This window comes from Falco biarmicus, chromosome 2 (genome assembly GCF_023638135.1).
Source record: "Falco biarmicus isolate bFalBia1 chromosome 2, bFalBia1.pri, whole genome shotgun sequence".
NCBI classification, from domain to species: Eukaryota; Metazoa; Chordata; class Aves; order Falconiformes; family Falconidae; genus Falco; species Falco biarmicus.
In genome coordinates this window covers 74,124,691-74,141,896 of record NC_079289.1, presented here as the reverse complement: position 1 = coordinate 74,141,896, position 17,206 = coordinate 74,124,691, and the positions used below count along the sequence as shown (strand labels likewise).

Here is a 17,206-nt window from a genome sequence, read left to right as displayed (position 1 = left end):
GGCTGGAAGCAGAAGCTTTCCTTTCCTACTAGCCCAATGTAAAGTCATTGTACGAAGTGCCGAGTTTCATGTTGAACTAGTAGGAATTCTTTTTTCCTCAGGGCTTAGATCTTAGTAAAATTAATTATAAGTTGCAGTGAATGCTTCCTGTGATCTGACAAAACTCATCATCCCTCCACTTGTAGAAAAGGGATAAGAGCACAAAAGCTCTTGAGTTCACTTTCATTTTGGTTCTTGAGTGTTGTTTCAAGGGCTTTATAAAGCAGAGTGAAATCCCCTGTAGCCAAAGATGTTGCTGCCTATTTTACTCTGAACAGCTGCTGTTGCAGAACAGGAGGGGATCAAGGTTAAATCATACTTTCTCAAACTTAATATGTTCTGAATTTGCATAATTTGATCTGTACTCAGACCTTTTAGGGTTTTTTCTTCAATTTCCACCTCCCCCCTGCCCTGAAACTGAGAATTACAGAATGGTCGAAAGAGTGATTTGGACCAGTCAAGTTTTGGACCCTATCTTCTCACCTTCTTTTTCCTTTTCTTACAGTTTGAGTGGTATCAGTCTGAAGATTGGGCGGGTCTTGGAAGCCAAGTGGTTGCAGGCTAGATGCAATTGGCATGTGAAAGCCTGGGTTATAATAAAACCCAGTTATACATTCTTACTAGAATAAGAGGAAACTGTAAAAAGAGGATGAAGATGATAAAATATATAGACACACAGCAGCAGACCTTCCTCACAAAGTTAAATCTTTTTCTCCACTTGATTTTTATTAAACAGAATGCCAATCCAATTTTTCCTTGACTTCATTTGATCTTTAAGTACATTATAATTGCCTGCAGTTGCAAAGAAACGGATTCTGTGATTGCTGTATGTGCTTCTGCTCTCGTGCTCTACATAAGTTCCTTGGGTTTAGGTGAATAGTTTCAGTTTCAGAATAGTTTCAGAATACTGAAACTGCAGAATTGCCAATTAATTTCAAATAGAGGTATATATTATCACATACTAACTTTCCTCGCTGGTTTGATTAGCATATCTCTACAAGTTCAGTTAAGTTTTTCAACTTAGGCAGCTGTATTGCCCGTGGGTTTTTCTTCACTATTGGACACTAGCTGTTTTCTGTTCCCCATTCCATGTGTACATGTGCTTTTAAGGGGTGTGTGTGTAGTACAGTTGTGCCCTGACGTTTTATTCTTTTTTTATTTTTTTTCCTTAACATTTATTAAACTAAGACAAATATTACAGGAACTGAAGCTGCTACACTGCCTAAGTGGAGCTTTCCAGTTCCTTATGTCTTGAGTGAATAAAATTTTATCTTTTGGTATTGGTTCAAGTGCTTAAGAGTGCTTGATCTTATGAAAGGATCTTATAGATGGGGATATGCTAAATATCTGAATAAAGAGGTGGTCTTCATACAAAATCTGTAGGCTGCATTCCAGAACATTCTGAGTTCCTTTCTCTCCCAAACACCTCTGTTCAAAATTCTGTTGCTTGCCTAAGATAGTGAAACTCTCTGAAAGGGATGGAAATGTATCGTAGCAATTTTTAGGAGTTTTTTTAAACTGTGTTGTGCTTCTTAAAGAACAGTAGTTGTGTAGAATAATTCTAGTTCTTTTGTTTCTTGATTGCAGTCTTTTAAATACAGCATGCTATTTTTTTTTTCCTCTATGGAGGCTATGTTTGTAGCATCTAAGTTGAAGATGTTTGATCATCTGAAAGATAAAGGCCCACTGAAGGCTGTGGATATTGCAAATGAGGTTGGAACCTCTGTGTGCGGAACAGAAAGACTCCTTGATGCATGTGCTGCTCTTGGATTACTGGAGAAAACACCACAAGGTGACTAGTTTCTCTTTCCCCCAACTGCATAGTACGTACTGAAAGCCATGCAGGACTGGGAGAGATGCTTTGAAGGTCATAGAATCTGACTTGATGTTGTGGGTAACTTGGATTTGAGGGAAAGGGGAATGGATTGTTGCTTCTTTGCTTCCATTATTAGTAGCTAGATTTTTTCATTTGGGGCCAGGCTTTATTTTATGAACACATTAAGGTGTTCTTTGAGGAACCCTTAGATTGGTTTTGCTCTCTGGATGTAGTACTGACCAAATCTCTAAGAAAGTTGTGTGGGCAGTCCCAGGGAGCAGCATAATGACTCAGATGTGTAACCTGCACTTTGACCATAACAGCCCCACGCAGCACTACAGGCTTGGGGAAGAGTGGCTGGAAAGCTGCCTGGCAGAAAGGTACCCAGGGGTGCTGGTTGATGGCTGGCTGAACCAGAGCCAGCAGCATACCCAAGTCAGCAAGGCAGCCAACAGCACCCTGGCTTGTATGAGAAATAATGTAGCCAGCAGGACTAGGGAAGTGATTGTCCCCCATACTTGACACTGGTGAGGCTGCACCACAAGACACTGAGGTGCTGGAGCGTGTCCCAGGCAATGCAGCTGGTGAAGGGTCTGGAGCACGAGTCTTGTGAGGAGCAGCAGAGGGAACTGGGGTTGTTTAACCTGAAGAATAGGAGACTTAGGAGGGACCTTATTGCTCTCTAGAAGTACCTGAAAGGAAGGTGTTAGTGAGGTGGGTGTGCATCTCCCAGTTAAGTGGTAAGATGAGAGGAAATGGCCTCAAGCTGTACTAGGAGATATTTAGATTAGATACTAGGAATTTTTTTTTCACTAAAAGGTTTGTCAGACATTGAAAAATGCTGCCCGAGGGAAGTGCTTGAGTCACCATCCCTGGAGGCACTTAAAAGAGGTAGACCTGGCACTTGGGATGTGGTCGACTTGGCAGTGCTAGGTTTACAGTTGTACTCAATGATCTTTAAGATCACTTTAAGGCCTTTTCCAACCTCAGTGATTCTTTTTCTATCTAAAAGAAGGACAAAATTCCATTTGCTGCTGCAGCAATGCAGTGTCACAATCTTCAGCAGAGAATCAGGGTTCCACTGAGGAAAGCTCTGGAATATGGCCTCTTTTTATAGACAACAGCTTAAATTTTAGCACCCCTAACTGGAAAAGTGCCTGACGGTGTATGTAGGTGAGGGAGTCAGTGTTAGGACTAATTTTCAGTCCACACTATGTTGTTACAGGTTTCCATATGCATCACTTACTATGTAAGACCTGAAATGGTCAAGTGCCAAGAAAAGGAAATAAAGGAGGCTTTCAACTCTATTAGAGGACAAGACCAAGGTGAAAGCCCTAAAGGCAAAACATACTGGAGAAAGTTGGAATTTAAGGGAAGCCATAATCTAAAGAAAAATGTGGTCAAGAATGAGAAACTTCCAATACTCTGTTGAATATTAGGTATCTAACTGAGGTACTTAGGCACCAATTTATTATTACTTTTTTAAGCCAATCTATATCTTCCATCATAAATTATTTTTGGAAACAAAGTACCTGCTCCTTAAGAATGAGAAGACTTTTAGAATTTTTTCATGGAAGTCTTTGCAGAAGAAGATCAGGTTTTGCTAGCTATTTAACAGCTACGCCAGAAAATGCGCCTTCAGATTTTAAATGACAGTTTTAAAGTACTGAAACAAAGCTGGTTACAGTTGTTTTCTTCCCTTAAGGTTATAGTAATACAGATTCAGCAAACACCTACCTGACTTCAGATGGCGAATGCTCACTTCATGGCTACATTATCCACTCAAATGACCACATTTGGCCTCTCTTCACAAACTTGGAGTCTGCTGTCAAGGAAGGCAGCAGGCAGAATCATCGAGCCTTTGGAAAGAAAGCAGAGGATTTATTTAAGGTAATGTAAACTCTTACTGGTATCAAAACTAGTTGGGAGGGGCCCAGAACTGATCTAGTGGCAGATGGAGACTGAGCAGTCTAAGAAATTTGGTTAATATTAGGAATGGTAAAAACACAGTGCAACTCACTAGCCCCAGACTTCTGTTCCCTTCAACTTTAGGCTCAGGTGCTGGAGCAATCCCAGAGTGTCCTGGGAAATTCAAGTGCTGATGAAAATTCTCTGGTTAAGGTGTTGCCTATCCAGCTAACACACTCTGAGAACAACCTCTGGGTCTGTTTAATTTAAATTTAATGTGTCCTTTCTTATAACACCAGATAGTACCTTATCACACGTGCACTCTCTCAGTATTGGGTGCCAATCACTTGATACTGATGTGCATCTACCTCAGTCTGTGCTGACTGTGATGGAAGCTGTTTTCAAAGTCACTTTGTGTTGATGCAGTGCAGGAGGGATCTCATCTCTTCAATGAAGGTTTGTAGCTTTGTATATGCTTCAAGCTGGTACATACTGCTGGTAAGAATTGTAACCTTTCTTCCATGTGTTTCCATCTCTGTAGTACTTCTTTTCCAGTGCTAGCCCAGGTGGATGTGTACAGAGTGGAGAATGACTTAGGGTTATAACTGGCCTAACTTGTCAGTTATCCACCTGGTGAAGCAAGTTGAGGGGCGTAAATTTGTGCCTGTTTAAGGAGAGGGCTAGCAGAGCGAGTAGGAGAATACATCAGGACATCATCTCTGACAACAGTGCTGGCTTAAAGGGTACTTCACCCTGCACCCCAAGGTTCTTAATTTATACTTCCAGATGCTGAAAAAGCTGTCTACATCCCTCGTATACAGTTGATGGAAGGAAATAAGGCCTTTGGAGACTTAAGAAGGTCCTGTTAGCCTAATGTTAGTACTAGATTACTGGTGGACAGAACCTCCTTTAGGAATCACAGAATGGATCACACAATCACAGAACAGTTGGGGTTGGAAGGACTTCTGGAGATCATAGAATGGTTTGGGTTGGAAAGGACCTTGAGGATCATCTAGTTCCAACGCCCCTGCCATGGGCAGGGGCACCTGCCACCAGACCAGGTTGCTCGAAGCCCCATCCAGCCTGGCCTTGAACACTCCCAGAGATGGGGCATCACAGCTTCTCTGGGCAATCCGTTCCAGTGCCTCACCACCCTTGCAGTAAAGAATTTCTTCCTAATACCTATTCTGCATTTGCCCTCTTTTAGTCGAAAACAATTACGGCTTGTCCTGTCGCTATAGGCTCTACTAAAATGTCCATCTCCATCTTGTAAGCCCTCTTTAAGTATTGAAGGGCTACTCTAAAGTCTCCCTGGAGCCTCCTCTTCTCCAGGCTGAACAGCTTCAACTCTTCCAGCCTGTCTTCACAGGAGAGATGCTCCACCCCTCTGATCGTCTTCATGGCCCTCCTCTGGATCCACTCCAACAGGTCTACGTCCTTTGTGTGTTGGGGGCCCAGAACAAAATGCAGTACTCCAGGAGATCACCTAGTCCAACTTCCCTGCTAAAGCAGGAATCTAAATCCTTCAAAGGCTCTTTTAAAGGGAGTTTAGATACTTTGCTTTAGGTAGGTGCTGCAGTAGATGCTTAAACTTACATACAAATTAATTGTTTTAACATAGGCAAACTGGATCTCATCCTTTGTTAAACATTTGGATTACCAACTTGAGTATGCTTGGGTGATGCATGTGGCAGAAGTCACTGCCAGTTCAGGCATGGGCTCTATATGTTTACAGGATGGTATGTCTAAGCAGAATATATGGGCTGCCTATGGCACTGTGCATACTCACAGCCTGGAGTTACTTCCGCTTCATGGTAGCTGTGAAGCCAGGCATAACTGATGAAATCTGTATGAAAGTGAGACACAACGGGATTCATGCTTCTGTATCATTTCAAAGGTAAAGGCATGAGTTTCTGGTACTGAAGGCTTGCTTCTCCTGTAATCAAAAAATGCATTATGAGCTGTAATGTTTCTCATTTAAGTTACGATCCAACCATCTGGTTATTTCCTCATCAAGGGAGAATAAATGTCAGATTTACATGGAAGCAACTTGTGACTATATCAAGAAGGAGGAACGCTTTAGGAGACTGGAAAAAATACCTCAATCATGTCCTTACGAACAGTTTGAAATCTGGAGAATCTTGCTGTGGACCAAGTATGTTAGTAAATGTATATCAAAGGCCCAGTATTTCTTTAGAAAGCACTTTTCACTTCTTCCTACTATATTGCCTGAGCTTCAGTGGGCAGAAGTGTTGAATTTAACAGCCCTTGGGATGTCAGGAAGATCAAGTTCAAACCAGCCAAGTGTATGTCCTTTGAGATGTACTGCAGAAGATGCCTGTGTGATCAGAATTTTTGAGAGGATGTAGTCTGCTGATCACTACAGTAGATGAGCAACTAGTCAATGGCACTTTTAACTGACCTTTTAATTTTAGAATTCTAATGGTAATGGTGTGCACCTACTGCCTCGGTTGTACATAGTTTCAGCTAAGTAATGAAAATAAGCTTCTATTACTATGCTTTTTTTACCCCTTTTTAGGACTATTATCACAGCCAGGAGGTGAAGCAGCGTTTTATGGCTGCTATGCACAGCATTGCCCAACTGACAGCAAGAGACGTGGCTACAGCATTTGATCTTTCACGGTTTAAATCTGCTTGTGATCTAGGAGGTATTGCCTGTAATTGAATTTGTATACAAATCAAAGGGAAAATCTTGATTTCAGTTCCGTATTTTATTACTTAAGATCTATGTGTATTTTTTACTAGAACTGGAGTAATACTATCTACTGTTATTTTTCTGGCATTGTAATGTCAGATGAATGCAGTTAACTGAAAGCATTGTTACTTAAATGGTATTTGAATAGTTTAAAATAAGTGAATGTTTGTCACAATCTAGTCGATACTGACACAGCTCAGCACAGAAAACAAGATGGGTTTTGGCTCAGCTGATAAAATACTGGGCTGTGAGCTCCATTGTCAGCTGTACTGTTGCTGTCCTTTAGCACATCCAAGATTTCCAAAAGTAGCGAAGGATTTATTTCTGAGTCCTTCTGTGTTGGGGTGTCAAACTTGAAACACAGCACTGCTAGAACAAAAAGTTGTGCCTCTTTTAGAATTGGTTTGTTTTGTGTGTTGCTTTGATTCTTAATGACCTTAATGATTCTTAAAATGACCACAAAAATGTTTTAGACCAATGATACATCTGAAGAAACCCTTCTTGTTAGTGTCCTTTCTTGCTCTGTGCTTGGAGTTACACAGAGAGAGTGTTATTACACAGGGAAAGATCCACTGAGGAAAGAACACTTTATTTTGCCTGGGGAGGTGGACGGCATGTCAGAGGAATTAACACAATACTGGTGCAACCTTTGCCACCTGTGCAGAGACTTCTAGACTTTACCATCCCTATCTGTCACAATGCTGGAGAGTATTTACCAAACTTTATATATCAGTGCTTTGTAAATGGTAAATGGTTCTAGTGCTCTTAATCCACAAATTACAAGTCCTTGCCCTTTCATCAATGTTCTTCTGCTCCCCACACCACCCTGAGGTACTGGTATCAAAGGTCATATTAGCCATTCCATGACAGTAGAGATTCATGTCTGCATTCTCCAAGCTTTAATGCATTGCTGTATCCACCAGCAAGTGCTGTTGCCCATGTTCATTGTGGAGCTGACTGTCTACTTCAATTCTGATTTACTGTCTATTTTAATTTTATGTACAGCCTTGTCTTTAAAAATGTCTGCAAGGGCTGGGAGAAAAGACCTGATTTGACTTTTTTAAACTGTCAACAGGTTGCACAGGAGCTCTGGCTCATGAATTAGGACAAATATACCCAAATCTCAAGGTCACAGTATTTGACCTTCCAGAAGTCATTGCAAACACCTCTTACTTTCAGCCTCCAGGACAAAACACAGCTCCAGTGACATTCATATCAGGTAAGTGTAACACATGATCTTTTGTCTTATATCTGTTATCCTGGAGCACAGAGCAGGCTCTTCTGCTGTAGAAAGTGGTGTGCTACACTGCTCCAACCCCAAATGTGTCTTAGTACAAAGCAATGTAGGCTCACCCATGCTAAGTGGGGGCATTGCATTTCTCAAGCCTATGGGGATTAAAACAAACTGGCTATGGTTGAAGAATGTGGATAAACAAGGAAGTAAGAATTATTTGGGTTTGAGTACCACTGGGAGTAGAGGCTGCACATTCCTGTCTCAGACTTTCCCTTTCTAGGTGAGATCAACATGATGGCTACAAAGGACTTTGTCTCCTTCATTGCTTTAGGCTTTCTCTCCATTTTCACACATTACAGAATTTTTACCTGTGATCTGCTCTTCTATTAATGCTTTCCTTATGTGCAAAGCAGTGCACACCTATACCTGTTCATTCTTGTTTGTTTCTTTACTTCTGCTGAAGCTCCTGGTTCCTCCACAATATCTTAATCTCATTTTGTAGTAATGTACTCTGTGATTTCTGTAGGAATGTACAAACTCTGCTTTCCAACAGGTGACTTCTTCAAGGATAATCTTCCAGAAGCAGACCTTTACATCCTTTCACGGATTCTTCATGACTGGCCTGATGAAAAGATACATGTGTTATTAAGCAAGATATCAGCTGTTTGCAAACCAGGTAAGTATTTTTAATCTTGTGGGTTTAAAGGTGCATGTTAATGCATAAACATAATGAGCAATCATAAGAATGTCATATTAAAAAAGTATATGTTTCTGTCCAATCATAGTAGCCTTTGCTTGAGTGTCTGTGCTTGCATTATTTGTAATACTTATCAAGAAAAAAAGGAAACAAAACTGCTAATAAAACTATATGGAAATAAGCCCTTAGTATAGTTGTAGGCTTCACATGTAACTGTCATCTCCTCTCTTTGCCATGCCCAGTCTTTGTAATAAGCCCTGTACCATCAAATGATGAAGCATGTGCTTGCATGTATAGAAATAAGTAGCCTAATTAAAGTTCCTTTTTAGTTATTAAGAAGCAGTTTGTTTTGCTATTCCAGAAGTAGTAGTTTGGTTTGCTGTGTTGGTAGTGCCTAGAATATGGTAAACCAGAGTTCAGCACTACTTTTGGCGCAGGTATCATGAGAAATAACTAGCTGCTTCTGCTTTGTCCTACATTTGAATCATAAAATATCTCAGGTTGGAAGGGACCCATAAAGATCACAGAGTCCAACTCTGTTCCTCAAAGTACTACCAAAACTTAACCATATGACTGAGCGTTGTCCAGATGCCCCTTGAACCATGAGAGGTTTGGTGCCCTGACCACTTCCCTGGAAAAGCCTGTTCCACTGACTGGCCATCCTGTCAGTGAAGAACCTTTTCCTAATGTCCAATCTGAACTTCCCCGGGTTTCTCTTCATTCAATTTCCTCATGTCCTATCACTGGTCACCAGAGAGGAGGTCAGCACATTCTCCTCTGCTACCCCTCTTGAGGAAGTTGTAGACTGCAGTGAGGTCACCCCTCAACCTTCTCTTCCCCAAGCTGAACAAACCAAGTGACCTCAGCCACTCCTTAGAAGTCTTGCCTTTGAGGCCTTTCACAATCTTGGTCACCCTCCTCTGGATAGACTGAGGTGTATCCTCCTCCTTCTGTTGAGGGGCCCAAAACCACACAGTGCTGGAGGTGGGGATGCGCTGGTGCAGTGTAGATTGGGACAGTCACCTCCCTCAGCTGACTAGCTGTGCTGTGCTTGGTGCACTCCAGGACATGGTTGGCCCTTTTGTCTGCCAGGGCACGCTAACTCATATTTGGACAGTATTAAAGATCAAAGGAGAAGACAAAAAACAGAAAAGCCTGACTGCCAAGATCAAGTGATTCCTTAATTCAACAGGATTAACTGTAGCTATGAAGTTTGCTTCATAGGAGACCATTCAAAATTAGATCTAGGCCATAATTCATAATACTGCTTATAAGTTATGAAAGAAAATCATGGGTGACTGTCTTAATCTTATGCAAGATTAGGGTATGAGCAATTTAGAGGAGTTGCTTGGCTCAAATGGAAATGAGTTTAAGAGCATAATCAGGAAGTGATCTGAACTTCATTGAAGTGGAGACGGTGCTGTAAATGCCCCCTTCCTTTTAACAGCTGAACAATTGCTTCCAGGAAGAGTGTACTGGAAGTAAAGTTCTGTCACAAATTTCTACTGAAAGCTGTTAAAACATTAGTCTTAACGACTTCAGTAACTGTCTCTGAACAAAATGCTAATAACTTGAAGCTAGAAATACTTTACTAAACCACTTTTGGTTGTTTTGGAAATGCAGGAAGTGCCTTGCTAGTGGCAGAAATTGTGCTTGATGAGCAGAAGACGCACCCTCCTAGAGCTGTACTACAGTCCCTCAGTATGACTGAAGGCAAGCAAAGAAGTGGCTCAGAATATAAACAACTACTGGAGAAATACGGATTCACAAATGTACAAATTAAGATCACAGGAAACTTATTAGATGCTGTTTTATGCTTCAAGAAGAATCTGTCACCATAGCGTGCCCAGAAGCAAACTGGGATGCTGAGTTTTTACAACCCTTGTGCAACACATCCATCATCAAACAGCACATACTGTCAGTTTAGGATCATTTTGACCATTTATCTGAAGCATAGTTGTTGCAGGCCCCGAATAAAAGTTGGACTGCAGCTTTTGCAGGACTGAGTTCTATGTGTTTAAGTGTCTGGGGCAGGCTGAAACTTCTATGTATTAAATACCTCCATGTGCAGTTCTTTTGGCTAGTTTGCAGACCGTATTAAGCTTAGACTTGACATAGCTGTATAGCATGGCAAGTTAAAACTACAAGCTTTTATGAGCCACGTTAATACTTCAGTTTTCTTGGACTTTAATTTTAAAGACAGTTCTGCCTCTGCAGTGTACTTAGTGCTTACTGGTTATTTTTATCAGAAATTAAAACCTGAAAGTGAATACTCCAGCATCTGACTGAATTTGGGGATGCTGGTCCTCTTTTTCACTTTTCTGTGGAGCTTCACTCAAAAACATTTCAAAGATACCCTTTTTTAAGCACTTGTTCCACAGGCAAAAGTGAAAGTAGGACAAAGCACAAACATGTTCCTCCAGCAGCTGTAAAGTCACAGAGTAACTTCAGCAGCCTGCAGCCACAGTATGTACCCACACAGGCTGCGGTTGAGGGCTGTTCCTATCAATGTCAGGTTTTTCTGAATATGGTTAAATGACCATATATGCTTTCCATCTCATTACTTGGTATGAGTGTTAGACTTCTGTATAAACTCTCTTACAAAATATAAAAATAGAAGTTTCTTTGTGTTCCAGTCTAATTGGAGAAGTATACTATATCCCATCTCAAGTAGTTTGTCACTAATGTCACCTCTCCTAATGTCTATTTTTTCCTGATACTTCACTGATACTTATTTTTTCTATTTAAAATGTACTTTATAGTGGAAGCCTTCCTGGAGATTAAAACTGTACTTTCAGACTAGCTTTCTTTTATCAGTTGTGAGTTTCTTGCCTGTCACACTTGTACAGTGATAATCTCATAAACCAATATGAAGGAGGCTGTGCCTATGCTGAATCACCAACCTCGGCAAATTAAAGAGAGCTGATGAGCGAGGTCAAGAGTTGTATCTGCCTGGTAGACTCTGTCTTATGTTACTTAATCAGAAGTTGCTGTACTCCTTGAGCACAGAGTAAAGCAAAAGCACCACAGTGATTCAATTTACTATGAGAAATATGCTTACTACAGCGCATTTCAGTTGCACAAGATCAGGGAAATGTCAGACTTTTACCACTTTGGGGTCTTTAGTTTTCAGCAGGTTTTTATGAATGGAAATTTGACTGATCTCATCTGTACTGATACTTAATAAGGCAAAAAATATTCAACAACTGAACACATTGAAAATGTTTCTTTTCCATATTGACATGAAGCTTGCCATTATGCTTAACGGTTTTGTATTTTGAGAGACTCATTCCAGCAATCACATGTTTCTCACCACATAATTATTCATAAAGTTCATAATGCTGTTCTTTAAGCTGCTATAAGCTGTTTCAATCCTAAAGTTGGCAAACCTATAACTGTCACAGACTTTAAAATTGTGCCTTTAAGTACTATGTATCGGACTGTAAAATTTTAATGTGCTTGGCTGCCGCACAACCTCAGTGTACTCTGTGATTAAAGTACAGTGCTCTATACACACTAAGCATTAGTCCCTTGGGCAAGGTGTCTGTGGTAACACACCACAGCTTTGTGCTCTCAGGATAATTAAGCATTGGAGCAGGTTGCCCAGAGAGGTTGTGGAATCTCTGTCCTTGGGGGTTTGAAGATCTGAGAACAAAGCCCTGAACGAGCTGAGCTGACTGGAGAGCTGCCCTGCTTCAAGCAGGAGGTTGGACTAGGCATTTCCTGTGGTCTCTTTCAGCCTGAGCTGTTCTATGATTTGATGTAGCCCAGTAACCTGAGAAATTATAAACTTGTCTTTTTCTTGTTAATACACAAGTAGAGTTAGTTCAGTTGCTCTGGAGGAGGGTGGTTATCTTTTGCTGACTGGTAGAAGGGGTGGATTTAATGGTGGTACACTGAAAAGACTTCCTAAGCAACAGGCATAACTGAGGAAAATTTGGGAGCTTGTTTACTGATAAAGGCATGAAGTAATGAGGGAGCTGAGTTTTAAAATCCAAATGAACTTCTGCCAATAAAACCTGTAGGTTTCATGTTGCTCCTTGGGAAGTGACACAGCTATGCCGTCTTGAAGATGCTGTCTTTTTCCCACATTCTGCCTTAACAGCAGTTTAGAGGAAACGTGATGCACAGAAAACAATTTTTTGAGGTAAAGCATTGTGAAGGTTAATAGAATGATAGGTGAATAATAGAAGTAAGAACTTCAGCACTTGCTCGCTGGACACTGAGGTAAGAATCCCTTAGGAAGACAGAAGAGAGGTTTGTTAGAAAGGCAAGACACAACTTGGTTGGCTGTCCTACCTCAATCATTTTTATATCAATTTTTGACCGTGTTACAACTATCAACAGTACTTGTGCCTGGAAAAGTAACAGGACAGAAAGGAAGGGTAGTATGTCATTTGAGCCACAAAAGCTTAGGAAGAACTACCTAATGGCTAAGCCTGTTAGAGAGTGAGCTCTCAGTTCAGTTTTGGATGTGTTAGCGTACTCCTGGGTAGTGTAAGTATTTGGTGTAGGATTTGGTTTTGTTTTTAAAAAAAATTTTGGAGGGCTGGCACTTTACTTTCCCCTCTTCCATCTTATTGCTGGAAATGATGCCCTTGCTAAACAATGATAATCTGGATTAAATTACTTTCTAATACAGAAAAAGACTGTTACAACCATTAATTTTTATCTCCTATAAAACTTGCCAAAATTTCTTCATCATCAGAGTATGCTTCCTGAAAGGGTTGAAAGTTAGCTCTGTTTCAGTCCCTCTCATGAAGAAATTTCAATCACATTTTACCTCTAGAGAGAAATTTTAATTTACTGTGACTTATTTTTGAAGGTGTTCTTCCCACATTGGTTGTACTTTCTTGGTACATTTTTCTACATTACTTTGATGTTGTCAACTTTCTGCGGGAAATTATAATGACCATTCTATTTGTGTCCTCCTTTCAGAGAGTACAAAATTTGGACATAATCTTCCAGAGCTGTAATATAATGGTGACTTAGAAATGATAGTCCTGCATTATTCTACCTGGCAATGCTTGCTGTGTAACCAGGAGCGGCAGTTCCCAGGTCTTTCTGAAGGCACATGTGAAGGGAGGAACAGAATAGAAACCACTGAATCATAACAAATAAGCCTTGTCACCCTATTTTCAGATGCCTAAATATTAGGTATTCAAATCTAGTCACCTTGAGTTCTCCAATCAGTGGAAATCCAGGTATTTTCAGAGGATGATTCATCTCACCTATCGGTGAAAGGGACTTTCCTGTTTTTTCAAAGAAAAAATATATTTCATAGTGAATAGAGCATATTTACAGGGCTAGCCAAACTACAGCTATCTAATCTATGGATGACTGAATTAGGGTGGAAGAGTCCCACTGGATAGGTTCAGGCTCACCTCAGACTCGGACATGCTTAGCTAATTCTTTTTCTTTGTGAAGCAAACCTGTGTCATTACAGAGTAGGCTTGAACTTGGATTTAGTAAGGTAGCTGATGGTACAGGACAGAAACAGGGAATTGATTAATAAGCTGTCAGAAGGACTTTCATGACTCCTGATAGTTAACACCAAGGTCTCGGCCAGAAATTTTATGTGCAGATCTCAGTCTCTTCTCTAAGAAACTGCAGTGTTATGTTTAATTTACTTCTTATCAATCGTTAAATGTCTGAGGTATACATGTAGGAATGGCTCTGAGGAGATTGTCTTAAAGGTCAGAAAGATACGAATGTTATGCAGCATTTAGTAGTACTAAAATCACTATAAAATGCTGCTATTTTGATCTGAATTGGTGGCGTCCTACCCCTACTGTGCCAAGAGAAACCACTACATAAGATGCAAAGCCAAAAGACAATGAGCAAAACTACGCTCATTTTGTCAGTAGCCCTCTCTTGTCTTCCCTTTCCCCTTATGGGTCTGAAGATGGAGGAAGAGGCTGTGTGTAAACAGGATCATTTAAGCTCTGCCCACATCCCTAGGTGAGTCCCACCACAAAGACCTCAGTTCCTACAGAAATAACGTACAACATTGACAACTTAACTGGTTTTTTTAATGCTCACCATCCACTGTTTTGTCTGCTTGGCACTGTTTTAATATGGATGTGAAGTACCAATATATCCTGAAGACATGGAACTGCTATCCCTGTCTTACTGTGTTCTGTAACCTTCATGCCAAGTCTACAGAAGTCATCACCTCTTCCCCTGAAAGCAGAGAGGTGACTTGGAATTGTGAGCATTTGAGCCCTCCGTAGCATGGAAGGGAATTTTCTGGGTTTTGTGAGAGGCGTGGATCATACGTTCAATAGCAGAGAAAATCCATAAATGATAAATGAATCACCTGTGGCTTGTAGTTTGCACCCTTATACATGTTAGCATAAAGTTCTCTTGCCTGATAATGGATTAGGACTGTTGCATGCATTTGTTCTTAAATTAGGTTGTGAGATTTTGCTGGCTGAAACGGTATTGGATGATGAGAAGAAGAACAGGAGCACAGCTCTGCTGCAGTCCTTGAACATGCTTGTGCAGACAGAGGGAAAGGAAAGAAGTGGCTCTGAATATCGAGCCTTACTGGAACAACATGGATTCGCAAATGTCAAAATCAGATTGACAGGAAATTTGTTAGATGTCATTCTCTGTGTTAAGGCCTAGGAAAGAAATGGATTTAGTAGTAAAATCTGGATGATTCTAGTCATGTTTGATGTTTTGTAATTATGCAAATACATTCTCAATTTCCCATCAGATCATAAAAAAGAGATGTTAAGTCAGCGTTCTGAAGTTACTTTAAAAAGGGGGACAGATAGATTGCATTTATTTGGAACCTGAGTGAAACAATGCCAGAAGATTCTGGCATCATTTGATGGCAGTGATGCTGTGGCTGCACAACATCTGTAGTACCCTCAGAAACAAGTCTCCAACTACAAATGGTGTCAGCAGCCCTACGGCACTATTCACGTTGCTGAGGAATCAGTTTCTTCATACTTGGTACAGTTGGGATTGTCCAGTTTTTGAACTAGCACACATTGCTTTGTTTCTGTTTCAAGAGGTTAATGCAGGTACCATTTCAATAATCCATCACCATCCATTTTAATATCATTTTATGTTATGCTCTCTACTGCAAATAAAGAAACATTCTCTAATGGAGTCTGGGAATTGCTACTGGAGTGGTGTAGTCAAGATTGGAAACAAGAACTGGAGCAGCAGCTTCTTGAGAGAGTGAAGACAGCCTTCCCTGCCTTCTGTGAGGTTTCTGGAAAAGGCAGTTGTATGAAAGCACAACTTTCATCTGTGATTAAAATTGAAGATGAAATGTGGGGGCACCGCATTTGGTTCAAGAACATCCTCCTCCTCCTTTTTAGCCCTACTTAATTTGTGAGCTCTTATGAAACTGGATAGCAGAATATGAGATTAGATAAAGAACTGAAGGGGGGGGAGCAGGGGGAAAGGTGCAGAAACAGAAGAAAAAGCATGGTGCTAAAGAGAAGAGGATTTCCCCAGTCAGATGCACCTGAGCTCCCAGGGTGAACAGAACAGGACAACTACTGACTGAACAGTTTCCAATCACAAAAACATTATGTGTGTTTTACCTTCCTTTTTCAAATAGACTACGCTTCAGGGTTCCAGGTATAAAGGGTTTTTTTAATCAATAGAAAAATTTAATGGGGAAAAAAATCCCAGCCTTGCACACATTGTATCTTGTGAGTATTAACATGCTGTTCCAAACTTTTTTTAAAAAAAATACTATGCTAAGCCATGTGTGCCTACCTCAGAATATGCACCACAGCCTTTCATTAATTACGTCAAAAATACAGTCCTGTAACACTGCGAGCACCTAACCCTGTGTGGGCACAGGAGTCACTGCATTATATCTGTATTATGATTTAGAATATAAAATACCACACAATATACTTTGTATCTTTTGTTATGCTAAAAAAATGTATAGAAATGTATAAAACACAGTATATCATACTACAGCAGAGATGAAGGCCATGCCTGGCACGTCCTGTTCCCACAACATGCCCTCTTGAGCAAGACGCTCATTTTGAAATCCTGCGAAGTATGTACGCATAAGCAGTGGTTTCAGACACCTCAGCTAGTACAACTTTGTGGTTCACCAGTCATCTATTAAAAAAAAAAAAATGTTTGGCTTTACTTTTGTAGGAAACATCCATTAAAAGTGAAAGCAGTAATGAAAGGTGTGGGTGAACTAACACCTTCCGGCTACAACAATTTCAAGGCTTACTTTTAGAAAGAAGAGGTATAATTTCAGACAGAAGTTTAGCCATGAGATGTAACATTTCATTTCGCAGCGTGCGATGAAATGAGCAGAGATGCCTGAGGGGAGGCCGGGCCCGCCGCGGCGGGGCAGGGACTCGGACCCGGGCGTGAACGCCCGCTCGGGCGGCCTGCGGAGCTGCTCACGGCATCGAACTCCGAGCGCCAGAACAAGGGGTCTGGACCCTGCGTCCCACCGCCCCTGGAGCACACCGCGGGGAAGTTCTTTGCTATTTCATTGTCTCGGCTCAGCTGAGTGACAGACGGCGACGCGACCTCCGCCCGCAGCGCTGAGGAGGCGCCGGCGGGAGCGGCACTTGCAAGCGGGGCGCTGCCTTTCGCCAGCATCGCCCAGAGCGGGCCAGCGCGGGGCGAGCTCCGCGGGAGCCGGGGGGCCCAGCCCGCTGCCCCCACCTGACCGCCGGCTTTCCGCAGTCGCCGCCGAGGCCGCCCCGCTCGCTGCCCGCCCAGGCTGACGAACGCGGGCCCCGGGTGCGGTGCCGCCGCGTTCTGTGGGATGTGACCTGTCGGGTGGCACAGGCT

The 17,206-nt window shown here is 41.5% G+C and overlaps 1 protein-coding gene across 3 annotated transcripts in view; it reads left to right on the top strand.

Annotated features, from left to right (window-relative positions):
• The window catches only part of ASMTL (acetylserotonin O-methyltransferase like), a 31,369-nt gene extending 15,337 nt beyond the window's left edge, over positions 1–16,032 (top strand). Inside the window, exons 8-13 of one of the 3 annotated variants that reach the window (XM_056327687.1) lie at positions 1,669–1,831; positions 3,561–3,745; positions 6,303–6,432; positions 7,555–7,698; positions 8,267–8,389; positions 15,534–16,032. In XM_056327687.1, coding sequence (XP_056183662.1) covers positions 1,669–1,831; positions 3,561–3,745; positions 6,303–6,432; positions 7,555–7,698; positions 8,267–8,389; positions 15,534–15,757 — 969 coding nt within the window. In that variant the 3' untranslated portion in view covers positions 15,758–16,032. Of the gene's footprint in view, positions 1–1,668; positions 1,832–3,560; positions 3,746–6,302; positions 6,433–7,554; positions 7,699–8,266; positions 8,390–10,033; positions 11,213–14,825; positions 15,153–15,533 lie in introns of those variants that run through there. The other 2 variants (XM_056327689.1, XM_056327688.1) reach the window with 2 other exon arrangements.
• Positions 16,033–17,206: the final 1,174 nt, after the last annotated feature.